Source organism: Scylla paramamosain, chromosome 9, assembly GCF_035594125.1.
Source record: "Scylla paramamosain isolate STU-SP2022 chromosome 9, ASM3559412v1, whole genome shotgun sequence".
In the NCBI taxonomy this organism is placed as follows: domain Eukaryota; kingdom Metazoa; phylum Arthropoda; class Malacostraca; order Decapoda; family Portunidae; genus Scylla; species Scylla paramamosain.
Genome location: NC_087159.1, coordinates 25,795,001 through 25,822,500, shown reverse-complemented (window position 1 = coordinate 25,822,500; position 27,500 = coordinate 25,795,001). Strand labels below are relative to the sequence as shown.

The 27,500-nt window shown below is 43.8% G+C and overlaps 3 protein-coding genes, 1 long non-coding RNA gene and 1 other non-coding gene across 6 annotated transcripts in view; 3 read left to right on the top strand and 2 right to left on the bottom strand.

The window, feature by feature from the left end:
• The window catches only part of LOC135103317 (uncharacterized), a 15,069-nt gene extending 3,683 nt beyond the window's left edge, over positions 1-11,386 (bottom strand). Inside the window, exons 1-2 of the long non-coding RNA XR_010269994.1 lie at positions 11,109-11,386; positions 7,857-7,943 (exon numbers count right to left, since the gene is read on the bottom strand). This is a non-coding gene — a long non-coding RNA (uncharacterized LOC135103317). The remainder of the gene's footprint in view (positions 1-7,856; positions 7,944-11,108) is intronic.
• LOC135103758 (uncharacterized) lies at positions 1,980-4,610 on the top strand. Its single transcript, XM_064010456.1, has 3 exons — positions 1,980-2,058; positions 3,618-3,848; positions 3,964-4,610. The coding sequence occupies exons 2-3, from the start codon at positions 3,618-3,620 to the stop codon at positions 4,426-4,428; spliced, it is 696 nt and encodes a 231-aa protein (XP_063866526.1). The 5' UTR covers positions 1,980-2,058; the 3' UTR covers positions 4,429-4,610.
• A 1,593-nt stretch (positions 11,387-12,979) lies between the features above and the next one.
• Positions 12,980-13,051, bottom strand: Trnap-ugg (transfer RNA proline (anticodon UGG)). Its single transcript has one exon. It is a non-coding gene; the product is annotated as a tRNA-Pro (tRNA).
• Positions 13,052-13,201: 150 nt separating this feature from the next.
• LOC135103316 (uncharacterized) lies at positions 13,202-15,670 on the top strand. The gene is made up of 3 exons (XM_064009344.1): positions 13,202-13,769; positions 14,185-14,286; positions 14,741-15,670. Exons 2-3 carry the CDS (start codon positions 14,185-14,187, stop codon positions 15,458-15,460), a joined length of 822 nt encoding a protein of 273 aa, XP_063865414.1. The 5' UTR covers positions 13,202-13,769; the 3' UTR covers positions 15,461-15,670.
• Positions 15,671-21,415: 5,745 nt separating this feature from the next.
• The window catches only part of LOC135103760 (uncharacterized), a 17,881-nt gene continuing 11,796 nt past the window's right edge, over positions 21,416-27,500 (top strand). The window contains exons 1-3 of one of the 2 annotated variants that reach the window (XM_064010459.1): positions 21,416-21,513; positions 23,058-23,236; positions 24,541-24,885. In XM_064010459.1, coding sequence (XP_063866529.1) covers positions 23,078-23,236; positions 24,541-24,885 — 504 coding nt within the window. In that variant the 5' untranslated portion in view covers positions 21,416-21,513; positions 23,058-23,077. Of the gene's footprint in view, positions 21,514-23,057; positions 23,237-24,540; positions 25,218-27,500 lie in introns of those variants that run through there. The other variant, XM_064010458.1, reaches the window with a different exon arrangement.

Sequence of the window (27,500 nt, the reverse complement as noted above, 5' to 3'; positions counted from 1 at the left end):
ACACACACACACACACACACACACATAATGCAGTACAAAAAAATACAAAGTAATATAATGTATTGTACTGTACAGCAATGCTTCATTATCTTAACTAGGTGGCTACGTATTGTTACGTTAGAGAACACTTTACACACACCAAGAAACACTACACATCATAAAACCAATGTCCTCGCGAGTTACGTAAGTTATCAACAGATTTACAACGCTGACAGAGAGACAAGAGGGTGAGGAGGAGGGGGAGCGGCGCCCCTATCACCGTAGCAGCCCTCGTCAGTATCGCCACCTCATTCCTCGTGATTACAGGACGCAGGTGCAAAATCACTCCGTCAGGGTCTCCTTGCGGGCGTCAGGCGAGAGCAGTGTAGCGGCGCCCGGCCACCCGACTCACTTATGTATTCACTTTTCACTGCTTCTTTTGTGTAGCGGCGCGTTGTGGCCTCGATGCCGCGGCGCCTTGTCATCTGGCCAGTGTTGTGTGAGCAAAGGTGGTTGTACTGTTTCAGCATCACTTAACAGTGCGGTAGTTATGTTGATATAGAGAATCTTGTTGAAGCGAAGGTTGTTTAACTATTTCAGAGCCAGGAATAAAGCTGGCATTTTATTTTCCGACAGTGCAAATTAGAAAAAAAAAAAAAGTCACGGTTATCTGGATATTAGCTTGAGGTAAAGCTAAAATAACACCTTTACTATGTTAACTTAATAAAATATAAACATTGCAAGAAAGCATAATCATTAACTCTTTTTTTATGCTTCTAGAGCTCGGTTCAGAAAATCAAATATGAAAAAAAAAAATGTTGGGATTATTTAGAAATGAACTTCAGGTGAAACTAAAATAACACCCTTGCATGTTAACGAAAACATACACGTTGCAGTAAATCATAATCATTAACTTTTTTTTTTCTCTCTCTCTCTTTTTTTTTTTACGGTTCCAGAGTTCGAATCAGAAAACCAAGTAGCCAGCGCAGGATTACCCAACACGACCAGGAGACACTGCAGTACACGAGATGAAATTACAGATGGGCGATCAAACTGCTATGTGTTACTGTCTCAGGGAAACACTACAGCCGTGAGAATACGAGGATAATACACCCACAAGCACACACTTCACTTTCACTCCTCCCTCCCTCCTTCCCCGTCAGTCAGTCAGTCTCCCTCCCTGACCACGAGGCAATACAGTTCCTTCTCACTGAATGTCCTTCCCTTGTCATGTTATTTTCTCAGCCATAAATAAAACAGTACAGATTCCTTTTGTATGTCCGGCACCCCCCGCCATTTTTTTTTTCCCTTACACTCCTTGTTTCTCTCTCTCTTTCTTCCTCCTTCCATTATCTTAATCTACTATTTCCCTTCGTCATTCTCCTACATCCTTCTTCCCTGAATCATTCCTTCTCTTCTCTCCACTCTTTCGATTCGTTATTACAATCTTTCTAATTTTTCAGTCTTTGCCTCCTTCCTTCTTTCCCGTTCTCTCTACTCCTTCCATTCATTCACTCCTTTCCTTCTCTCCTTTCCTCTCACCTGCATCATACCTCCTCCACTCCTCTTTTCCTTCCTCTCTCCTTTTATCCTGTCTTCATATCTTATTCTTTCTCCCTTTCCATCCACCAGTTCTTATTTCCCTCTCCTCCTTTTCTTCTTAATTTCCTTCCTATCTACCATCCCTCTCCGTCCCTCCCTATCCACTTTCCTTCTCTTTTCCTTCCTAGCCACCACCCTCCTTCTTCCTCCCTTCCTAGCCACCACTCTCTTTCTCCCTCCCTCCCCTCTGCCTCCCTAACCACCACACCCCCTCCCACCCTCTCCCTCCCTCCCTATCCACCACCCTCACGTCACCCAAACACAACCCTTAAGACACCATGAGCACCCTAAAATCACCTCCCTTGCATTCCTTCCCCCTATTACAACCCCACCCTTGCCGCGGCCCTGGACCCTGCCACCTCCACCACCACCACCACCACCCCAGCAGGAAGCAGCCGCCCTCCACTACCTATATATTCCTCCCCCACGCCCCCACCTCGCCAGTCTGGTGTCTTGCCTCGCTACAGCAACACTAAGGTGAACAGTTGCTGGCGTCACACTCCAGCTGCGACGCGTCACGGCTCGTCACGGCGCAGCGAGCAAACTTATGAGCTTTGATTCTATATGTACACATTCAGTATGAGAATAGTTTTGGTGTTTGTGGCTTAATAAGGGGTTAGTTTTTACGTGATCAGTCAGATAACTTGGATTTCAAATGGAGATAAAGCTTTGGTTCTCAGCTAGATTGGTAGATGAATGGAGTGAGCTCAGTAACCAGGCTGTTAGTGCTAATCTTTTTTTTTTTTTGTGATTAGATAAATTCATGTATGAGGATGACAGGTGGAAATAGGTATGTGGGCTTTTTGCAGTTTCCTTTACTCTTTATGCAGTAATGTAACGCAGGCAGCATAAAGTGTGGTTGAAATTTAATTTTAACGTAATAATCATGATAACAAAAGGAAGGAGGAAAAATATTTAGAGTAAAAAAGTTGACTAGGTACGAGTCTCAACTTTTTTCATCTATCCGGATTGTGAGGCAGAGGATAGCAGGCACTGGCGACAACACGTAAGAGAAGCAGACTCCATGACCGATTGAGGCAAAGAAGAAATAACTATTAATGTAAACTCAATAGAGAGAAACACCACAACACTTCCAGAACCAAAACGGATCCATCTCACTGGTTCGGAATATGTTTTTCTATTTACTACTTGCGGAGCGGAGATTACGTTTTTTTTTTTTTTTTTTTTTGTTCTTTACTTAAAACCTGTATTTTTTAGCCAGCCTCCTTCACCTCTTTTGGGACTGACGTTAACAGTGGGCATTTTTTTTGTATTACTATCTTTTGGTTGCTATTGATCAGATCCCCCCTTTATACATAAATATGAAAAACGTCTCTAAGGGAAATGTTACTCTGACATGTACAGCGAGCCTTTCTTTCTTTTTCCTGTTTCTTTGTAGCTCTTGACCAGATCCCCTCTTGTACATAAACAAAAAGAAAAAAAAAAGTATCTCTCGTGGGAATCTCGTGGTCGTCCGTCAGTGGGCCAACCTTCAAAACCAGCTTGCCAACACCTGGATGGGGCGGGACTCTCTCTCTGGTCATAAATAATGGATGCCTGACGAAGGTGTCATTAGCGTCAGTCTGTCAGCAGCAGGTGTCGCGAGGTGCCTGACTGTGGCTGATGGGTCGCGCCGCGTGGGTCCAGGCCTGGCATGGAGATGTGTGTGTCAGTGTGGGTTGACGAGCGAAGGCATTCACCGATACATCTCTCTCCCTCGCATTGCAGTAATAATAATAATAATGATGATAATTGTCATAATACTGTGAATAACAACAACAACAACAACAACAACAACAACAACAACAACAACAACAATAATGATGATAATAATAATGCATAACGCGTAATGATAGCATATCAGGAAGGAAAAAGGAATAATAGGTTATAATAACAGCTAGTGTGAGTCATCAATCGTCACTAATGCATCGCTAAGCAGTGCTCATGAGTCACAAGCAGAGACAGCACACGGCGGCACAGCAGGCACAGCGTCACTCTTACTCATTTTTCACCACCGCCCCTCACCCATCCCCCAGATGATGCGTGTGGCAGTAGTAGTGTTGCTGGCCGCGGCGGCGGCGGTAGTGGTGGCCAGGCCGGAGGCTGAGGCTGAGGCTGAGGCCGAGGCTGATCCCAAGGCGCAGCCAGCCGCCGACGCTGACGCAGACGCCGAAGCTGAGGCCGGGTACCTGCCACACTACCCTCCCCCGCCGCGCTGCTACCCGAAGACTCACTACGTCACAGACTACAAGACTCAGGTGCAGCAGGTGAGTCCCCCCTTACCCCCTCACCCTCAGCCTCGCCACGCAGCCCTGCGCCGCACACTGTGCAATACTGGTACACACAACTACCCCCCTCCCCCTGACCCCCTCTCCTCCCCAGGTGCCGGTGTACTCCACGCTGGTGAAGCACCAGGTGGTGCCCAAGACGGTGTACCAGCCGGTGTACAAGACCATCCACAACACCAACTACCAGACCCAGTACGTGCCCAAGTACGTGACCCAGACGGCGTACAAGACCGAGCACAAGTACGTGACGCAGCACCGCACGCTGTACCACACGCAATACAACACCCAGTACGTCACCACCACGCTCCTGGTGCCCAAGTACATCACCACGTCGCTGCACCACACCCAGTACGTCACCGAGACCCAGCACAAGGTGGTGCACAAGACCGCCTACCTGCCCAAGTACATCACCTCCAACCTGGTGCAGTACCACACCCAGTACGAGACGCAGGTGGTGCCCCAGTACGTCACCATTACCAAGGAGCGCCACACCTACAAGACGGTGTGCCCCAAGGTGGCCGTCGTGGTCACCCCGGGCTACGGCGACCACGGCTACTGAACACGCTGCGCAGGAGCGGGACTCTTACGTGACGTGTATGATACTGAAGAAAACTACGGATTCTATATTTCCTCTACTAAAGCCTTGTTATTTCTGTGACTGTACAATTATCTGTGTATATATGACGCATTTCATTTACTTGATGGAACTCAAAACTTCGACGTAAAATGTTGAAAAAAAGTGTGTTCTGTTTTCCGTGTAGCCCTGCCTGTCTCCCGCCACAAGCCTGCCCACTGCCCACTCACTGCATACTTCCGCACCTCGCTTCGCCCTGGCCAGTTCTAATGATGCTGTCCCAGTTATTGAATACCTGCCCGTTGCGTCTCTTATATCTAATGACCACCATCGCTAATCCCGCCAGGCTGGGGAAAGCTTTCAATTCACAACTAGCACTGGAACGAACATATCAACACCAACACACACACTGATGAACATCAGTTATGATAATGATTTTTTTTAATATAGTTTTTATGTTCAGGGATAAGACTGACATACGTACAGTTAGCCTAAGTATAGTCATATTCTATGAAATTATTCAGGCAAAATGTATCAGGCAGTTTCTTCCACCTATCACATCCCCAGTCCTTGAGAAGCTCTTAAGAACATGATAACTCAATAAAAAATAAGGGAAACTGCATGGGGCCATCAAGCCGTGTAACACATGGCAGTCCCTGTGTTACACGAGGCAGTCCCAGTATTCCTAACACTAACCAATACATCAATGCTCTTAATTTCATCTCGATTTATACACAAAACTCTCAGGACTTGGCGACATCCCTTCTTTGGGTAACTGTACAAGAGCAATATCTTATAGGGAAAAGCTTAATTACTAGCCCCCGCAAGTTTAAACAAGGCTGATCTAACAATGTAATTCTGCAATGATTAGCAAGGTGGGAGAAGAACGTGGAATTCTCAGACAAGAAAGCGAGAGAGTGTCTGGCGGGCGGCGGCTGAGAAGTCTCGCCCTTACTGCCAACCAACAGAGAGGCTACTTCGGCGTGTGACTTCAACGCTTCACGAGATAATGATCCGAACGGAGACTGGACTAAAAATACTTGATGGAAGGAGCTAAAAATACCCGGAAGGAAGGAAGGACAAGAATGCCGCCAGATAAGAGGGAAGATTGCGGCTTTGGTGGTGATGGATGGAGATGGATGAAGGACGCGCAGACTGACAGGTCATCACCACAAACCACCACCGCCATCATCACCACTGTCACCATCCCGCTACTGCTACAATGACAACACCAGCACCTCGTAGCAGCACCACCATCACCACCACAAAAGGTATGTAAATAAATATGAAAAGTCGCTTAGGAAATTAATTAACTAATAACTAGGGGGTACAAAAATGAAGGAAGAAAGGAGGGAAGAAAAAAAAAACAAGCATAAAAAAGGAGAGAGAGAGAGAGAGAGAGAGAGAGAGAGAGAGAGAGAGAGAGAGAGAGAGAGAGAGAGAGAGAGAGAGAGAGAGAGAGAGAGAGAGAGAGAGACCTTCACCAATACCAATACCAACCTTTGAAAAAATAATAAATAAACGAACAAACAAACAAACAAAAGACCGTCACATCCATCACACCGCCACAAAACACACACACACACACACAAAAATAATATTAAAGGAACTAAATAAAAAAGAGAAACAGGCATAAATATAAACTAAAAAAAAAAAAAAAATACAGTACAAAAAAAAGAATTAAAATGTGCTGATGAAACAGAAGCAAAGCAAGGCACAGGTACCCATAAATCACTGAGGGTCATTTGGCAGGTGACGCGGCGCTGGCCTCAGAACAAATGACCCTGAACCATGTTTGTGTGTGTGACCTGATTCCACCCTCCTCTGAACCGTGTTTGTGTGTGTGACCTGCCTCCGCCTCCGCCTCCGCCTCCTCCTCCGCCTGCTACTGCTGCTCCTACTGCTGCTGCTTCTTGCTTACCTTGTTGTTTTTTTATATTTTTTTTTCTTTTTATTTTCTTTATCTTTTTTAATTTTTTTTCTCCTTCGCCTCCTGCTTCTTGTTCTTTTTGTTTTATTTCTTTCCTTTTTCTCTCTCCTCCTTCTCCTTCTTCTTCTTTTCTTCTTCTTCTTCTTCGTCTTCTCTTCCACTTATCTTCCTCCTTCATCTCTTCTTTCTCCTACTCTCCTTCCTCCTCCTCCTTGTGATTCTTCTTCTAGTATTCTTTTTTCTTTTTTATTTCTTCTTCTTCTTCTTATTATTATTATTATTATTGTTACTACTACTACTACTACTACTACTACTACTACTACTACTACTACTACTGTTGTTGTAGTTGTTGATAATGATGTTATTACTATTATTATTATTATTATTATTATTATTATTATTATTATCATTCTTCTTATTATTATCATTTTCTTATTTTCCAACATGTACTTAGAGGGAAGAGGTCGATGGGCTTGGAACAGGATCTCTCTCTCTCTCTCTCTCTCTCTCTCTCTCTCTCTCTCTCTCTCTCTGCTGTAGTCTTGTGCATGCAAAAAAAAAAAAAGTTTCAGGAAAATACTGCAAGTCATCATCACCGCAATCATCATCACCACCACCATCATCATCACCATCATCATCATCATCATCATCATCGTCACAATTATCATCATCACAATTATCATTATTATCTAAACTTTCATTAACTCCTTCTTTATTGTTTTCTTTCACTTGCTTTTTTTTTTCTTTTAGGTATAATTAACGTCTCGCACCATCACTACCGTCACCATCACTGTCACTATTGTGTAATCTTAACAGGAAAGTAGGAAGTGCTTTATCTATTTCACAATCACCATCACCATCATCATCATCATCATCATCAATCAGATCAAATGAGCACGACTATCATCAACATCACCATATAGTCACCATCACTCACCACAAACCAATATCACCATCACCACCATTAAAATAAACTCACCATTCGCCACAATTTATCACCACCATCACCACCACCACCACCACCACGAAACAACATCACCAACACGCACCACAAATTAACACCATTACCTGCACCGCTCACCACCACCACCACCACCACCACCACCACCACTAAGCCACACCCAACCCTCCACGCCTGGCCTTCACCATCGCTACATTTACCCCAACTGAAAAAAGAAATAAGAAAAAGTAACAACACACAGCAACCATCCAAGCAGGTCTTTACACTCGTGCTAAAATATATACTTGTACTCTGAGAGGTGGGTGGGGAAGGTGAGGGCGCCTGCGTGAAAAGACTATGAGGCGTTGGTGAGGCGTGAGCGAGACAAAACAATATCGCTGGGGTTTGTTTGAGTCCCCGCCGACAACAGCTTCCTACCCCTGACGAACGCACTCTTAACTTTTCATCTTTCCTTCTCTGTCTATTACTATTGCTGTTATTGCTGTTACTGACCGGAGTAGTACAGATGAAAGCAACACTCACCAGACCAGCGCACGGGGCAGAAAGGCGCTGAGCAAGACGGGAAGGAGCTGGACGAGATGAGAGGAAGCTAGACGGGGCGTGGCGATTCTGCAGGTCATAAGAAAGTGCCGTAGTACGAGTAATTACCGAGAGAGAGAGAGAGAGAGAGAGAGAGAGAGAGAGAGAGAGAGAGAGAGAGAGAGAGAGAGAGAGAGAGAGAGAGAGAGAGAGAGAGAGACTGAACGGTAAGTTACAAAATGACTCCGTTAATAATGACACGGAAAACACGAGAAATTGAGTCTTTAAATACCATGAAAAAAAAAGTAACGTAAGCAAAATAGTGATAATAATAACCAAGTGACAACGAAAATATACGTTTACCTTACCAGAATACTATAATAAAGGTACACTGCAAAAAAGAAAAAAAGCAGCAGCAGCAGACTTTTTGGCGTTGTGAAGCTGCTAATTCAGTTTGTATCATCCCTTCGTGAGTGAAGGAAAAAAAAAATACTACGCTGGTGTTTCTTCTTCTTTTGTGTTCAATTTCTCTGCTACTTCCTCGACACAGCAGAATAATGCAATTTTTTTTTTTTTTTTTATTTTTAGCCAGCGAGACAAAATATGAGCAGGAATCCAAGACTCATCCACTTATAAATCAGTTACGTGCATGAATAGAGAAGGTGGCGGAACAGATGAAGAAGGGAATATACTTTTTTTTTCTCTCTTCTTTTCCTGAATTAATTTTGCCATTAACCCTTTCACTGCCAGTCAACCTTTCCGACAACCTTCTACAATTATTGAAGGACTTATTTTTGCAGAACAGTTTCTTACAACCCGTACTTCTGAAGCTTGGACAATAACCTCGCATATTTAACTCTTTAACGTCTATGCAAACAATTCATTACACTGACCTGAATATCAACAACAAAAGACGACCATGTCAGGAAAGAGGTTAATCTGTCTTCCCTGCGCATTAAAGAAATAGAAAGCCGACACTTGACGATCATCACTGGAAAGACATCACTTCTGTGTCGTCATGCCTGGAGAGAAAACACCAAAAAACAGCTCGATTCGATAATGTGAGAAAAATGTCGCAAGAAAAGTCGAGCAAGATAAGTAATTGGATTCGTTTGCAAAGGAAACAGAGTGAATAGAGAGCGAGGTGAACTAGAGAGAATTCAGGCCAGCTGCATGTCGGAGGAAAAAGGTGGACATGAGTGTTTATCATCGAGAAAACAGATCCAGACCATAAGGTAAAGATAAATAAAGCCATGGGAAAGCCAGGGAGTGTTGCAAGAATCTGGACGTAAGAGGTGAGCATGACAGAAATGAGAATGGGATGGTGGGGGATTGTACCGCGTAACAATGGCATGGATGAAAATAAGGATGGCTGAAATGAAAATTGAAAAAAAATAAATAAATAGTGGAACCTGTGACAAATAACAAAAAAGTACTTAGAAATAACCTAGAAACATGCAATGGACGAGACATCACTGGGCTAGGAAACGTTGTACATATCAAGTAGAAAAAAATGATAAGAAGGAGGAGAAAAACGTAGGAAGAGACTGCGAAGGAGGAGAGAAAGGATCAAAAGCTGAAGAAAGTATTGTACTCCAGACAAAGGTGATGATGCTGGAGGAGGATAACAAACTGATGAACAAAGACGGTGTGTGATACTGCTAGGAAAGACAGAGAGCGAAAGTCACCTCCTCCAGACAAAGGTGATGCAGGGACACGATGATGAACTGATGGCCCAAGACAGTGTGTAATACTCGTACATTCAAACACACACACACACACACACACACACCTATGCACTCAATTCTTTACCGGTGGAAGGCGTCTGGTCATCTGAGAAGGAGCAGGTGAAGCGTGGAGCCAGAATGGAATTGAACAGCCATTCATCTTACTTTTTTAGCTCTTCCGCCTTCACATCACTGCCATTACTCTCACCATTACGAGAAAAAAAAGTCGCCCTACCCCAACAACACATTCTCTCTCTCTCTCTCTCTCTCTCTCTCTCTCTCTCTCTCTCTCTCTCTCTCTCTCTCTCTCTCTCTCTCTCTTTCGCACTCCACCACGGGAACAAGTGCAGGTCACCATTCTCGTCAATATTTCCACACCAGCGAGGAGGAGGAGGCCGCGGGGCAGGTCTGTAGACACGTACCAACAACTAGACATCCAGACAGGTAGAACATCTCAAGTGACAGCTGTGAAAGTGAAACTACAGCCCATCTCTCTTTCTTCTTTTCTCTCTCTCTCTCTCTCTCTCTCTCTCTCTCTCTCTCTCTCTCTCTCTCTCTGTTTCCTACTTTTTGTTCTCCTTGTTGTTGTTGTTGTTGTTGTTGTTGTTGTTGTTGTTGTTGTTGTTGTCGTTGTTGTCGTCGTCGTCGTCGTTGTTGTTGTTGTTGTTGTTGTTGTTGTTGTTGTTGTTGTTGTTGTCTTCTTCTTCTTCTTCTTCTTCTTCTTCTTCTTCTTCTTCTTCTTCTTCTTCTTCTTCTTCTTCTTCTTCTTCTTCTTCTTCTTCTTCTTCTCCTCCTCCTACTCCTTCTCTTCCTCCTCCTCCTCCTTCTTCTTCTTTTCATCACTATTTTCTTCGTCTTTATATTTTCTTTCCCCTTTTTTTCTTTATCTTCATATCTCCTTTTTCTCCATCCTCATCTTCTTCGTTGTTATATTTTCTTTTCCTTTTTTCTTATTTTTCCATATCTTTTCTTCTTTTCCCGGCAGCTTGAAATGCCTGATTTACGAACATTCTTGTCTTCCTCTTCATCTTCTGATACAACATGGCAGAGGAATACGGAGGAGGAACACACACATCCATAGTCTGCTCAACCGAGGCCACCACCTGGAGTCTGGCAGGAGTTGGCGGTGCATGGGACAAGTTAAAAGTGAACCTAATTGTGGGCCGGGTTAAACGTAAACCGAGTTAGAAGTGGGCCGAATTAGAAGTGGGCTGAGTCAAAAAGAGGGCCTGAGTTAAACGTGGGGCGAGTTGAAAGAGGAGTTAGCAGAGGACCGAGCTGACAGCGAGCCGAGATAGCAACCGCAGGCTATTAAAGGAGACAAGAGGACACCTGTTAATCTAAAAAGAATGGAATATGTTGAGCTGCACAGGACTGCCAGTAAACCACGTGTGAGAGAACAACGCAAAACAAAACAGAAAACATGACAAAATAAAGAGCATATCATTAAAGTTGAGTCAGGAAAGTATAATTGGCTGCTGCACGGTACTATCAATGAGGCAAGGAAACACCAACACAGCAAACTTACCAATTACTTTCCCAAGCCCGTCACGTCCTTCACACCACGCCAATCACCGATTGTGGAGGAAACTTGGAAGTAATAATAAGAGAAAAGAAAAAAAATATCACTCACAGGCCTTTCTCTGCCCTCATCACACTTCACTGCCACTTCACATCACCACACCGCCACAAGGAAAAACTCTCGCTGTCTCATATTGACACGTAAATGTATGTGTGTGTGTGTGTGTGTGTGTGTGTTTATCACTTAATCACTAGTGCTGCGACCACTAACCTAGCCTCACTGAGCGGTACTGCTGGGGTGTATACGTGTTATTGTCCGTCTCAATTCTTGTACGTCACTCATCATGTACAAGTTTTCTTTCTCCTTCCTCAAATCGTTCAGTGAAAATCTTCGTTTGAAATGCTGTACGTGTTAAATATTTGTGTTCAGTAATATCACGGTTTGCTCTCCTCAACTTTCATTGATATCTTCATAAATCTTCCTGTGGAAAAAATAAAAATTATGTTGGAGAAAGCTTATAATTTTCTACATCACGTACTTGTGTTTTTTTTTGTCTTAATAACTATTACTTATATACGAAGGACTAATAATATGAAAAACAGTACCCGGTCCAGGATTAGGCCTTCGAGAACAGCTGCGTTGTAGAAATTACTGCCAGGCCATTACTAGTTAAATATACTGCATACTTTGGTCGATCTACCCCTAAATATTATAGACCAAAGATAAAAATAAAGTCTAAATAAGGAAAGAAGCACACAAACCTATCCCAATACCGATTATAGATAGAAACGTTCACACCGCGCCCAGCAACGCCTATCAAGCATCGTACACCTGGCAGGACAATAGTTACTGGGCGGGACGAGGACAGGGTTATTTTGGTGTTTGTTTCAAGATCTATAAGCCTCCCGATGTACTGTGATCCTCCATTGAGTGTATCTGCGGACGGGTGGTTGTGTAAGCAGGGTGTATAAGAGTATAAGGATTTCTGGGGTCGTAAGATCTTGGAGGCTGCATAACACATTAATTAACAAACACTCATAACACCATTAACAAACAACAATAGCAGCCTGTTAAAGCCAAAATACTTTCAGTCTTATACTATATTTAATTTTTCACCATACTTACTCATCTTTCTTATTTTCTTATTTCACTCAACTTTGTCAATCAGTTTTCAGTTAAGTTTCGGTTCAGTTCAGGGTTAGTAAGGATTGTTTATAACGAAATCCATCTAATCCCCGCTGTGACGTGGATTTATGATGTGAGTGTATCCCTCTGTGGCGAGTGAAGTCCATGACGAGTGCTTGTGACTGGGTTATTCGTGCCCCTGTCCAGCGTGGCTCGCCGACTTTCATGCACTTCCTGCTGTAATGCGTGTATGTCTTTGTGGTGAACGAGTACGAAGCTATATTTACATGTTATATATATATATATATATATATATATATATATATATATATATATATATATATATATATATATATATATATATATATATATATATATATATATATATATATAACATGTAAATATAGCTTCGTACTCGTTCACCACAAAGACATACACGCATTACAGCAGGAAGTGCATGAAAGTCGGCGAGCCACGCTGGACAGGGGCACGAATAACCCAGTCACAAGCACTCGTCATGGACTTCACTCGCCACAGAGGGATACACTCACATCATATATATATATATATATATATATATATATATATATATATATATATATATATATATATATATATATATATATATATATATATATATATATATATATATATATATATATAAGGAGAATCAGTGGCACTATAAAAAGCAAAGAAGACAATGCTTTTCTCTTGACTTTACAGCATCAAAAAGATACTCGTCAGTATTGGGTGGGCCTGACCGGGATTTGAACCCGGGACCTCTCGCACCCAAAGCGAGAATCATACCCCTAGACCATCAGGCCACGGTAACTTTAATAGTTTTTTTTATTGTTCTTGTAAATATCTTGTCATAATTACCGTCCAAATCATTGTTAGCATTATAATCATCAGACGAAAAAAAAAAAAAAAGCACACGAAGGGGAAGCAAAAATCACTGAGATTAACATGCTGTAATTTTCTGCAGCACTAACGAGGCAGGACAGAATCAGGAACGAATACATCAGACGCAAAACACAAGTACTATGCGTCGGTTTGGGGTCAACGATACAGGCGGGACTAATAGTTGAGGCGTGTCAGGAGAGACGCGGAGCATGTGAGGAGTAGGATGCTGGAGACAGATCAACCCAACACTAGGAAGAGAAGAAGACCTGAGAGAAGGTTTGTGGATGCAGTGGAAGAAGACGCGCTTGTAACTTGAGACTGAGGGAAGCGCAGAAGACAGAGTTGGAGAAGGCTGATCCACTAACGGGAGGTAAAGATGATTGTCACCACCGCCGCCACCGCTAACTCCACCACCACCGCTAGTCCATATCAGCAGTTTACATCACTGACCTTAAACTGACCTGACCCTCCCGCAGCATCTAGCGCAGGTGTGTGATTAGCGGGCGCGGAGGGGCATGAGGGGCGGGCGAACCTCACCTGCGCCGGTCTTATCAGCTGGGTCCCGATGTATAAAGAGTGGAGGAGGTGCATCCCTTGACATCACTCCTCAGCTGGACGCTTCTCAAGGCACTTCCCAAGGTGCTTCAATAGGACAACAGCAGGAGGGAGGGAGGGAGGGAGGGAGGGAGGGACAGAAGAAGGCATAACTACTTAAGCCTTCATTATTTGCTTTATTTGGGTTCTTAATTTGTCACTACAGCTTTTCGAAATACTGTAGAAGTGTCCTTTCTTTCCGCCTTGCTCCTTCTCCTTGCCATCCTTAGTTTCCATCACACTATTTGCTTCATCCACGGAATCATCACGGAATCATTATTGAACTCCTAAAGAAATGTCAAACTTCTCGTCTCTCCTCTTCCTCCAATTTTTTTCCCTTCCTCCTCCTCCTCCTCCTCCTCCTCCTCCTCTTCCCAATTTCTTCCCGTCACTTCTTTACACAAACAGAAGCAAGCCACGAAGGTTAAGAAAGTGACCCTCCCTCTCTCGGTATTTCCAGATGATGCTACGAGCGTGCGTGTCTGTGGCGCTGCTGGTGGTGCTGCTGGTGGCCACGACGGACGCCACTTTGGCCAAGCTCAAAACCCTGAAGGCCCTCAAGGTTAGTACGGGGATGACGGGCGGCCATGGGAGTCTAGGGAAATAATAAGGGAAATATGTTTGTGATTTGAGAGTCGAGGAAAGAAAACGGAGAGACAGTGGTGACGCAGGAGAAGTTTTCAGTGTTGATTACAGAGTTTCATGTACAATTCGTATCGTGAAGGGAATCATGTTAGTTTCAATTGCAGATAGTATACTTTGGAATCGCGTTGCTGCTTGATTAGATACTTATAAAGCTCTGTGATTATTTCTAAGAAGTATTCAAGTCCTTGTTTTGTGTTTTTGAAGAGATCATAGAGGATTTGTGTCATGAACTTCAATGAAACAAAGGTGATATGTTGAGTTGTTCGAGGTTTGAGGAAACAGGGGGTTTGATTCAATATGTAGACTCCTGTTCAGGCTTCTTTCCTTGGTATACGTGTTAACAATATTTCATCACCGTGTCTTGTGTGCAGCTGGCGAAGAAAACCTCCCCCCTACACATCTACGGTCAGGCAGCCCCCGCGCCCATCTTCGTCAAGGCCTCCCCTCCGGCGCCCGTCTTCGTGAGGGCCCAGGTTGGTGCTCCGGCGCCTATCCATGTCAGGCAAGCTCAGTGTAATGCTCCAGCCGTCACCTCGTACGTAACGGTGACGCAGAAGGTGGTGGAGCCTGTCACCGTCAACCAGTGCAGGGCCAACGTGCAGACGCGGTTCGTGCACCAGCCCGTCACCACCACGCAGTACATCACGGAGCAGCAGGTGGTGAGGCATCACGTGACGAACACTCAGGTGGTGACGGAGACCCAACACCAGCTGCGCCACGTTACGAACACTCAGTACGTGACCACCACGCAGGCCCAGGTCAGGTTCCAGCCGGTGACAAATTACGTGACCACCACCGTCACCGCCCCGCCGCAGATCAAGATTGTGACAGAGGAGGTGGTGAGGAACCAGCCCCAGGTCGTGACCCAGCTCGTCACCACCACCGCCATCAAGTACGAGTATGTGGTGCAGTCTGACACCCACGAGTCCTCCCAGCACCGCAGCGGCGACATCCGGTGTGCCAACCAGTCCGGCTCAACCAAGACGGTGCACGTAACCAGCTTCGTGACACAGACCGAGCAGGGCCGTTGCGGCGCTGCCACCCACACTGAGACCAAGTACAAGGTCGTCACCACCACCCGGGGATGGTGAAGGAGCAAGAATATACAAGACGCAAGCATTAGTAGTAAAATAAATGGGAAGATGAAAGGGGAGAAGGAAGATAAGAAATGAAAAAGGCGAGGAGGAGGTCAAAGTGTGCAAAGGTGGTGGTGAAATATACACTTCTTGACACAGTCTCTCTTATATTTTCTTCCTTCCTTCCACTTGCGTGCCTCCGTGCATGGTGTGGCGCCTCAGGGGGTGCGCTGTGGGTGAGGGATGAGAAAAAAGTGTGGGGGGTAGATGGGACGTGTGTGTGTGTGTGTGTGTGTGTGTGTGTGTGTGACCTTCCTTTACAAGCTAACACAAGTTCAGTCAGGAGTCTAAGAGATATGATCTTTTCCTGTTTTTCATTTACTTGTTCTTTTTTCTTGTTCTTGCTCTTCTTGTTCCTTTTGCTTTCTTGTTTTTGTCCTTGTCCTTGTTTTTCTTGTTCTTGTTCTTGTCTTTCTCGTTCTTGTTTTTTGTCCTTGTCTTTGTTCTTGTGTTCTTGTCTTTCTTGTTCTTGTTTTTGTCGTTCTTTCTTGTTTAGTTCTTGGCATTTCATCGCCTTGTCCTTCTTCTCGCTCTTGCTCTTCTTGTTCTTGTTATTGCTGTTCTTAGCCGCCAGGGAGAGCAGTGAGTCATAACCGCAGCCCCTGACTCGTCCACACCTATAACAACAACCTTCCCCATCCACAGAAAACGGACTCACAAAATTTTTCTTAGGGGATAACTCCACCATAAAAAAAAGAGGAAAAAAGAGGAAAGAAAATAGACTTGCTGGCTATTACTGTTTTTCTTTCTTTACTTTCTATTTATTGATTGGTTTCTTTGCTGTGTGGTGACGGTGTTAGTGTGCCAATCAGCCTCGTCATCCTGCAACCGCGGTGATGAGGGGAAAAGTGTGTTAGTTTCCAGTCACTCAGTAATTACAAGGATGATGGTGATGGTGGTGATGGTGATAGTGATGATAATGATGATGATGGAAGTGTTGTTACTCATGATTGATTACTGGTGTTTTTGTTGTTGATGGTGATGATGATGATGATGGTGATGGTAATACTGTTAGTCATGATGATTGCTGTACAGTATTTTTGTTGTTGTTGTTGATGATGATGATGATGATGATGATGATGATGATGATGATGTTTTTGATGTTGATGTTGATGATATTGATGATGATGATGATGATGATAATTATAGAAGTAAGTATGTAAAGAAGGAAGGAAGAAAAAAGGAGAATAAGGCGTTAAAAAGAATCATGCTAACGATGACAGCGATGACAATGATAAAGGTGGAACAACAATAACAATGATAATAACGAGAATGACGATGAAGACAATAATTACAACTCAAGCTAATTACAGTAACTTAACACACACACACACACACACACACAATACGATGAAACAAACAACACCATATCTATTCATTTTTAAACACACCACCACTTAAACTAATTAACTAACTAACTAACTAAATACGCAGCACTATAATAACAACACAAATAACTAATCTAATTACATAACAACCTCTTCCCACCAGTGTCGCAGGTATACTACATCATGTCACCCGTAGTGCAACCTGCAGTGTTACCTGTAGTGTGTCATCATAGCACAGATTATCTATAAAACCTCACTTGTCTGCCAAAAGTAATCACGCACGGGTTGGCATCCACTCGTGCGCGCCCCCACACACGCACGAGGGGATCATGCAGTTGTGAGTGCCCTAGTTCTAAAGGGTTGTGTCTTATGGGGTCATGGGATTATGGGGCTCATTGAGTGGTTCGTGGGTTGGTTGGGTTAGGTTGGTTGGTTTGGTTTGGTTTGGTTTAGTTTGGGTGTGGTGTGGTGTGATGTGGTGTAGTGTGGTGTGATGTGGTGTAGTGTTGTGTGGTGTGGTGTGGCATGCTTTGGTTACGTTTGGTTTGGTTAAGATTACGTTTAGTAAAGTTATATTAAGCTACGTCCAATATCTGGTTAGGTTTACTTAGGTTAAGTTAGGTTAGGTCCTGGTTAGGTCAGGATCATAGAGTTCAATGTGTGGTCTGTGTTCAGAAGAGGAGCGGCGACCTGCATGTGACAACGAAAGTGAGAGTCGGAAAGGTCACCTGATCTGCTCTCACTCTTCTTTCTCTCCTCACCTTCTCTGTGTCATGACTGGACCACCTGGACACACACACACACACACACACACACACACACACACACACACACACACACACACACACGTACAAACACACACTTCCTGGCCATTAGTTCTCCACCATTTCTAACAATCACTTTTTCTAACTGGCGTTGCTGTGGCCTGATAATTTCACCAGCGGGCGGTTTTGTATCTCACTTTCCTCATCATCCACAGATGCGTCGCGTCCACTACACTGTCCGCTCCCCATTACCCACGCAATGACAGAAACAGACAGAAAAGCGCTCCCTTTGCCGTTCTACTCAGCCTTCCTCTTTTCTCCATCTCCTTGTTGACAGTACATGTAAATCACCTACCGCCTCGGCCTTGGGAGACGAACTGCAAACCCAGTCCACGGTAGCGCGCCACGTATGGGCCAATGGCGTGTATGCGTTCTCCCTAAGTCAACAGTAACTTTTAAGCAGAAGGTGACGGAGAGACTTGCCGCGGCGCTTTGCTCTGTCGCGGCACACTGTAGTTTTTAGAGCAAGATCATCAGTGGCTGCCCTTCTCTCCTCTCTCTTCTCATCTCTCTCCCTCCCTCTCGGCAGCGGTATACAGGAAAAGTCAATACTCACTACAGCTAACAGGGTGAAGGGAAGGCATACACACACGAGCCCACTCATTCCCTCATACTCACTCTCTCACGGTTCAGCGTAGGAAAGTCTCCCGCCCCTCTCGATCATGGGGCGGCGGGACATGCTCTGTCAGGGGTGAAAGCTCCCTCGGGTCGACATTTCCAGAGTCAGTGAAGCAAACACGCAAGTTTTCGTGGCGTCAAGCAGGGCGTCAGTCTGCGGGCTGGCTTCCCTCACTCCGTCACTCCGTCACTCTTGCTCAATCTGTCGAAAGCGTTTACACATTTAACTTGATACTCAGATCGCATGGCCCCCAAAGTGTATCCAGACTCAGATGGCTTAGTGAAGGGAGCATGTGAAGCCACCCACACCAATATGACGTTCACCCACCCAGCCCTCCACCCGCCCACCCACCCACCCATACTCCTCCACACAATTACCAGCACCCACCCACGCAAACGCAATCACCCACCCAACCACACCCGTCTTTCTTACTCCCCCTGAAAGTAACAGTGACGAGTGGTAAGCCGGGAGAGATAAACACCATTAAGCATATTTGGATTCCACATTATAGTGACTCCTTGGAAAAATGCACCTAAAAAAAATCACAACAATGAGAAAACAACGTTGACTTCAGAAGCACAGATTACCCGCTTGCCTGCCTGCCTGCCTGCCTGCCTGCGCTCCTTCTGGGTACGAACTCTGACACATGGGGAGCAAAAACACCACTCGCACGCACCACACTACTCTCTCACTCTCACTCGCTGCTGTTCTTCCGCTGTCTTTTTCCCTCTCCCTCCCTCCCCTCCACTCACACACTTGGGGAGAGCACCACGCTACTCTCACTCTCTCATCCTTACTCGCTGCTTTCCCATGATCTCTTTCCCTCCACCCTCCACTCTCTCAGACACTTGGGAAGACTGTCATCATGCAAATTGTCACGCCACACAAGCATAGCGCAGTCACATAAGGAATCCGCGTGCCTCCATGACCACTCCCACCACTTACTCAGGGACTCCCCACCGCAGGGCACCGCCGCGCATGTGGGGCAATACTGTAGCCTCCTGTTCCTCCACCCCATCTTTGAGTGTTTTTTTTTTTTTTTCATACTTAACGTTTTACTGGGTGAATGAGTGAGTGAGTGAGTGAGTGAGATAGTTCATGTAAATATTTGATGAGTGAGTTAATTGGTTGTTCGTCAGTTAGTTAATCAGTTAATTAATCAGTCAGCTGCGGCGCGCTCATATCTGAAACATTTCTTGATTTATTGTCTTGTGGTTAATAAACGATCTATCTATCTATCTATCTATCTGTCTGTTTGTCTATCTATGTAACAAAAATAAAGAAAATATTCCGCACATGTGAGTCTTCATGTCACTCCAACACCTTCCCTGCTGCCAAACCACGCCCCTCAAGACACAAGTGCAAGTTAGACATAGAACAGTAAATTTGTCCATGTACTGTACAGTCCTCACAAAAGTCATTCCTCTTGCGCAGAATATCAATGCGGATTCTAAATAACACTATAAAGGAGACAGGATGGAGAGAGACTTGTTACTGTCAGAGAGAAAGAATAATGAGAAAACATAACAAAACTGACGTGTAATCTTTATGTAATCCTTATTAATGTTTTTTTTTTTTACGTAGCGTCAGTTCTTGCTTCACAATGTGTTTCCTTTCTGGCGGTGACTTTTTGAGCTTGTACAAGAAACGTGCGGTATAAGAAACGTACGTACAGCTGGCTATTATACGTGTGTGTATGTAGAAAATAAAAAGTATTGTGCCTGCTCGCCGTAATGTCACAGGAGAGCAAAAGAAATAATAACGAAATGAAAAAAAAAATGTATTATGACCGATATGAACGAAGCGAGACTGAGGTTTACGAGCCATCACTACTACTACTACTACTACTACTACTACTACTACTACTACTACTACTACTACTACCACTACTACTACTATTACTACTACTACTCATGTTCCTCATGCTTAACACTCATTAGGGACGGCATGAGGCAAGCACCGCACTGCCACGTACATAAATGAAAGCATGATTAATGTCTTCCTGTGCTAACATTCTGAACACGGTAAGAAATTCTTTGCATGGACAGAAATTAAAAAGAGAGGACGGGAGGAATAATTTTTGTCCTTTCAAAGTTACACAGCAATTTAATTTAACCCTTTCATTGCTGTTTGGTACATCTTTCCTCAACAACAAGGCACTCTGGGACATTTCCTCATTTCTATACAGGCAGCCTCCAATCATTATGCAGGGTAGAAATTGCAAAATCTATCTTTTTATTCCTTTCCTTCTTGTAGATGCTTATAAAGATGTCACGTGTTGTGTTTAATGAACTGTTGCCTGTTGCAGTGAAAGGGCTAAGAGGTAGCAGTGTAAACATAAGAGACTAAAAAAGTTGTAGATGATTAATGAAAAAAAAATGTAATAGTGAATGAGTTAATGAACGAAGTAAAGTGCATTAAATTAAATTAGTTTCATTAAATAGATACATTAAACATAAAAAAAAATGGTTGTACATGAAACGTGAAAGTGAATGCATTACAAGGATAAAGTTAAGAAATGAGTAATTACTGAATCATTACAAGTATGACTCCGTGTAATTACAACAACAATAGTAATGGCAGGGAGTGATACATGGTGATGTGTACGATAATGAAGACTGTGCAGAGAGATGTGTTCATGTGACAGAGAGAGAGAGAGAGAGAGAGAGAGAGAGAGAGAGAGAGAGAGAGAGAGAGAGAGAGAGAGAGAGAGAGAGAGAGAGAGAGAGAGAAAGCAAAAGTTGTAAGGTGAAATGTTGCCAAACAGATTATTTTTATTGTGAAAGAAAACCTGCAAAACACACACACACACACACACACACACACACACACACACACACACACTAAGCCCACTTTATCATGTTTTTAATCGAACTTAAACGTGTCAAGTCATTCCCTGCCCCCTCCCTTCCCCCCCTCTCTCTCTCTCCCTCTCTCTCTCACTAACTCTAAACTCTCTAATCCCCAAACACTACACAATTTGAAGCACCACCACCACCAACCACCCCCTCCAACCCCCAAAACTAACCCCACCATCACTTCCAGTTTCCCCACCCCCCACCCCCCACCGTTACCACTACCACCACCACCGTCGCCACCTCCGTCACCTCTCGCGGCGTGACGTAACGAGAGCGAGAAAGAGAGACCCAGACACTTATATTTCGGGGGCGGTGACACCCTCGTCAGTCTGGCCCGGTGCTCCTGACGAAGACGCTGCGGTGGTAGACAGCTCCTGAGGTAATACACGGACTTACTAGACAGAGAGAAAGAGAGAGGGAGAGAGAGTTAATGCAATGGTGATACAGAGAAAGTTTGTACCGCAAGCAACATGAAATAGCAAAATACATATGTACGTACGTAGACCGAGAGAGAGAGAGAGAGAGAGAGAGAGAGAGAGAGAGAGAGAGAGAGAGAGAGAGAGAGAGAGAGAGAGAGAGAGAGAGAGAGAGCAATTAGGAATGCAAGGCTCATAAGTGGATGTGACACGAACGAGTTTCACGGACTAATGGCCATGGACAGTGCTTGTTTGTTTGTGAAGGGGAGGAGGAGCGGGAGGAGGAGGAGCAGGAGGAGGAGGAGGGGAAGGAAATGGTGAAGGAAGGACACTGACCGTTCAAACATAGGTGCAAGGGAAAGAAAACTCTCTCTCTCTCTCTCTCTCTCTCTCTCTCTCTCTCTCTCTTCCACTTTCCCTCCCTTTCTTTTTTTCACCCACTTCTTACATCTCACTCTTCTACTTTCTCTCCCTTTCCTCCATCACTCACTCTCATCCTTCTCCATGTCAGTATACTCTCTCTCTCTCTCTCTCTCTCTCTCTCTGTTTTTCCTCCCTCACTTACACGCTTTTCCTTTCCCCCTCGCCTATCAATTTTCACCTGTGTTCACCTTTGCCCTCCACATTCCTTGCTTTAGATACTGTTGCTTTTCATGGACAGTCTCATAATGACCAACTTGTCTTTGTATTTTTCCGTTCTTCCTCTATGCTCTGGTTCATTTTGTATTCAGTATTTGGTACACGTGTTGCATAGGATTTATCGGTGGTCCTCAACACTTCCCTCTTCCTTCTTCAGTTTGTTGTCTGAAGGTTATTGAGATTTTGAATGCTGTGTTGTTTTATCATTAAATCGTTGCCGTATTCTTTGTGAAGGGTAAAGTTAGCAAGAAAACTTAGCAACATCTTCTTATTTCTCGTTTCTGAAGCGTCAAACATATTTTTTCTTATTACATTGTCTAGAGTATTTATTTTTATGCATTATTTTAAAGATTAATATTAACAGTTTCTCCTTTTTCCTGGCGCGAGTTACTGAGTCTTCACTTTCTTCTGCATTATCAAACCAGTATCTATTTATTTTCTCTCAAGGAAGGACATAAACATCTTTCAGCTCCTTTTTTGTAGTATTCTTTCACATCCTCATGGCACAAATTTTCCTTCATTCAATACTCATCGAGGCATCAAACATTTTTTTTTCCCTCTATCACAGCAACCTTGGTAGTTTGTCTTGCATCATTTTCCCAAACATGAACCTGATTTGCAGCATCTTCCTCCTCATGGTATTCTTGTCCTATAACTGTTGGTGTGGTGGTAATGGTGGCGGTAGTAGAGGTAGTAGTAGTAGTAGTAGTAGTAGTAGTAGTGGTGTTGATAGTGGTGATGGTAGTGGTGACAGTGACAGCATTATACATATTTCCACCACAATCACAGAACAGAATCCTCCTCCTCCTCCTCCTCCTCCTCCTCCTCCTGCTAATCCTCCTCCTCACGCACCCCGTCACCCCTGCAGCTCCTCGGGCGTCGGAAGTGATGTGGTCCTCAAGTCGTGTAGCGGTGGCGGTGGCGCTGGTGGTGGCGGCCCTGGCGGCGGTGATAGTGGCGGAAGCGGACCCTACCTACGGCCACCGCCCCCCGCCCTGCTATCCTAAGGTCCATTACGTCACCAAGTACCAGACCAAGTACAAGGACGTGAGTATTGAGTGGTGGTGGGTTAATGGGAGGTGACTTGGATGTGTGGCTTGGTGAATTTTGTTTTGGGTGAAGTGGGGAGTTATTTTTTATTCTTTCTCTCTCTCTCTCTCTCTCTCTCTCTCTCTCTCTCTCTCTCTCTCTCTCTCCCTCTCTCTCTCTCTCTTGAGTTGGTGAGTTTGGATTTATAAGACAGCAAACGTGATAATTTGTGATGGTGAAGTTAGGATTTGGAAATGTGAACTTATATTTTTGGAAGAGATAATGACCTTATTTTTTTTTTTTTTTTGAGAAGATCGTGAACTCAAACCTTGAAGATCATGAACGTAATAAATTCTGGAGATGGTGAATATAAATCTGGAAGTACGGGAAAACTTAAATTTTGTAAAAGATAATGAATGAGGGAGATAAACGGAAATTTTGAACAGATAATGAACTCCAATTTACCAAAGAGATGATGGTCACTTGACTTAATGAGCCTAAATTTATAACTAACAGACCAAGAGCTGTCACTTAATTAAAGACTAGATTCCTAACTGTGTGTGTGTGCGTGCGTGCTTGCTTGCGTGTGGTGTGTGTGTGTGTGTGTGTGTGTGTGTGTGTGTGTGTGTGTGTGTGTGTGTGTGTGTGTGTGTGTGTGTGTGTGTGTGTGTGTGTGTGTGTGTGTCTAACAACATTGCAATCATCATCACCACAAGTAATTTTCTCCACAACCACCACAATCACCTCATCACACGCACTTATTTTGTCTCTCGTGGATGTCTGCGAGTGTCTTCCGTGAGTAATGATGTGGGAAAAGATCTGTTTACTGCGGCAACTTCCTACAGTTTCTTCTCTTCCTCATTCCTTACTTCTATCTAGATGACTTATCTTTCATCAGTTTCTCCAATTTTACCTCTCTCTCTCTCTCTCTCTCTCTCTCTCTCTCTCTCTCTCTCTCTCTCATTATGTTCTATCTCTTTTTCTTCCTTTTCTATTCCTACTTCCCTTCTTCCCTGCCTCTAATTTTCCATCCTTTTTCCTTGCTTTACCTCTATTCCTATCTTTTACATTACCTCCTCCTACGTCTCTTACTTTTTCCTTTACACAATATCTCCTCTCTTTCCCTCCCTACTCCCCTTCTCTCTCCTCTCCTCCAATTCGTCCATCTCTCTCATTTCACCTCTACTCCTCTACTTCATTACCACCTTTGCTTCATCACCTTGTCTCCTTCCTTTCTCTCACGCACTTACCTCCCCTCTCATATCACACCTCCCGTTCCTACCCTATTCCTTATATATTCTCTCTCCCTCTCCCTCTTTCAGGTACCAGTCTATCAAACGGTCTACAAGGAGAAGTACATCCCCACTCCTTACTACGAAACTTACTACCAGACCGTGTACAAGACTAACTACAAGACGGAGTACGTTCCTAAATACGTAACCGAGACCGTGTACAAGCCCCAGGTGCAGTACCAGACTCACTACGAGACCGTGTACAAGACCCAGTACCAGCCGGAGTACATCACCACGACCCAATACGCCCCTAAATACGTGACGGAGACCGAGTACCAAGACCATTACGTGACGCAGACCAAGTACAAGACCGAATATAAGACAGAGTACGTGCCTGAGTACGTCACCAAGTACGAAACGAAGTACCAGACCCAAGTACGAAACGGAGTACGTGCCGCAGTACCACACGATCACCAAGACACAGCAAACCTACAAGGACCGTGTGTCCTAAACCTTCCTACGGCTACGGTTCCGGTGGTGGCGGTGGTGGTGGCTACGGTGGCGGCTATGGTGATGATGGTTATGGTGATGGAGGGTATGGCGGAGGGTTTGGTGGTGGTGATGGTGGGTATGGAGGTGGTGATGGTGGGTATGGTTACGGTCACTGAGGAACAAGTCTCGTCACTGAAAAGCCAATTAATGTTAATCTTATGACCGCTTGTTTGTTATGTTAGTGTTGGGGTGTATGTAATAAAGTTACTGCGACGTTTGGTGAAGTGTTTGGTTCTTTCCCCGTAGATTTTAGCTGTTTTTCTTCACCCATACTCCCTCCTCTACTTTTCTCCGACTCATTAAAGGCCAATGGAAGCAAGTCTTAAGAATCACTCGTTAGGTTTGTGTTGAAATATGAAGTTAGTAGGACGTTTGGTGAGGTGTTTGTTTTCCTTGTAGAATTTAGCCGTTTTCTTTTACCCTTCGCCCTCCTCCCCTCCTCTCCTCTTCTCCCACTAAAAGGTAATGGAAGATAATCTTAAGATCACTTGTTATGTTAGTGCTGAAATAAATAAAAAAAGTTACTATATTTGGTGAAGTGTTTTTGGTATTTTCCGTAAACTTTACACTGCTTTCCTTTACGCAACGCTCTTTTCCACTCTTTTCCTCTTCTTCCACCCAATAAAAGAGAATGGGAGTTAGCCAAAAGATCACGAGTCATGTTAGTACTGAAATAAGGAAGTATTGAAATAAGGAAGGAAGGAAGGAAGGAAAGAAGGAAGGAAGAAAGAAAGAAAGTAAGGAGGGAGGTAAGGAAGGAAGGAAGGAAGGAAGGAAGAGGCAGCAAAAATAGCAGCAGTTACTACTAATTTTGCTGAAGTGTGTCTGGTCCTTCCCATAGACTTTCACACAGTTTTCCTCTCCTCGTTGCCCTTTTCCACTCTTCTCCTCTTCTCCCACCCAATAAAAGCCAATGAAAGTTAGGGTTAGGATCACTTGTTATGCTACTGTTGAAATACAAAGTTACTGCAGTACTGTGTTTGGTGAGGTGTTTGTGGTTCTCCACCGTAGGACTTACACACACACACACACACACACACACACACACACACACACACACACACACACACACACAGTTTTCTCTCTCCCCAACGCCCTTTCACCCTCCCACTCCTCCTCATCTCCCCTCCCCATCTCACTTTCCCACCCTCCCGCCTCGCATTACGTCACGCACGGTTACTCCTCACAAGCCCTGACTCACGCTCTGTTATTTTGACGAAACTTGACCGTGCGAGTCACAAAAAAAGGCTGATAATCGCCCCTCCCTCTTGTAACCTACTTGGTGTGAGAGGTACAATAAAACACTGCGATAGGAGACTCATAGAGGTCTAATTAGGAATAAAAAAGAAAAAAGGTTGACAGAAGGTATAAAAAAGTGAAATGGAGGGCCTGATAAAGGTAAGTAGGCCACGACTGGAAAAAAAAAGAATTGAGGGAGGTCTGAAGGAAAAAAAAAAGAAAAAAAAAGAAGAAAAAAAAAAAAAGAAGGGTAGTTGAATGATAGGCTGAAGAATAAAGCAAGTAACTGGTAAGTGTTTGAAAAAGCGAGTAGTTGGAGGGGACCGAAGGAGAAAAATATGAGGTGTGAGGGAGAGACGTCCGAAAAAAAAAAAGTTTGGGGAGACGATGAAAAATAGTTGAGTAAGGGATGAGTAAAAGGAAAACTGGAAAAAAAAGAGAGAATTGGATGTATCGGAAAAAAAAGAAGAAAAAAAACGGAGTTGAAGGCGGGACTAAAAAAAAGGAACTAAGAAAAGAAGGAAAAGAAGGAAAATGAAAGGAAAATGGAAAAAGAAACAAAAACAAGGAAAGAAAAAACGAAAGAAAAATTAAAAAGAGAACTAAATAGAAGTTAAAAAAAAGGGAAAAATGGAAAAAAAGAGAGAACTGGATGTGGCTGAACAAAAAAAAGATGAAAAAATGGAGTTGAAGGCCGGGACTAAAAAAAAAAAAACAGGAACTAAGAAAGGAAGGAAAAGAAAGAAAATTAAAGGAAAAGTGAAAGAAAACAAAAACAAGGAAAGAAAAAGAAAACGAGAGAAAAATTAAACAGAGAACTAAATGGAAGTAAAAAAAAAAGAAATACGAGATTAAACTAGTAAACAAAAATAAATAAAATAAAAAAACTGAGCTGAGAAAAAAAAGGAAATAAAAAAAGAAAGAAAAAAAAAACAGTAGATACACAGACACTAAACGGGAACTTTGTGGGAAACACCTTACACTTTCACACTTAAATGGACAACACGCAGAAACTAGACTAGACTGGGCGGGGCGTGGCAGGGCGCAGTTAGGGGTATACGCAAGAAATACCTGGCTGGATCTGGGGCAATGAAGGGGCAGGAGTAGGGCAAGTGCAGCAGGAACAGGAGTCTCACAAAAACCTACGACCGAGTGAGCTTTTAAAAAACAGATTTATATAATCGACCGATACAAATTAACCGGATGAAAGTGTTGTCAGTGAATTTATTATAAGTGAAGTTAACACCGTAGACAATCCG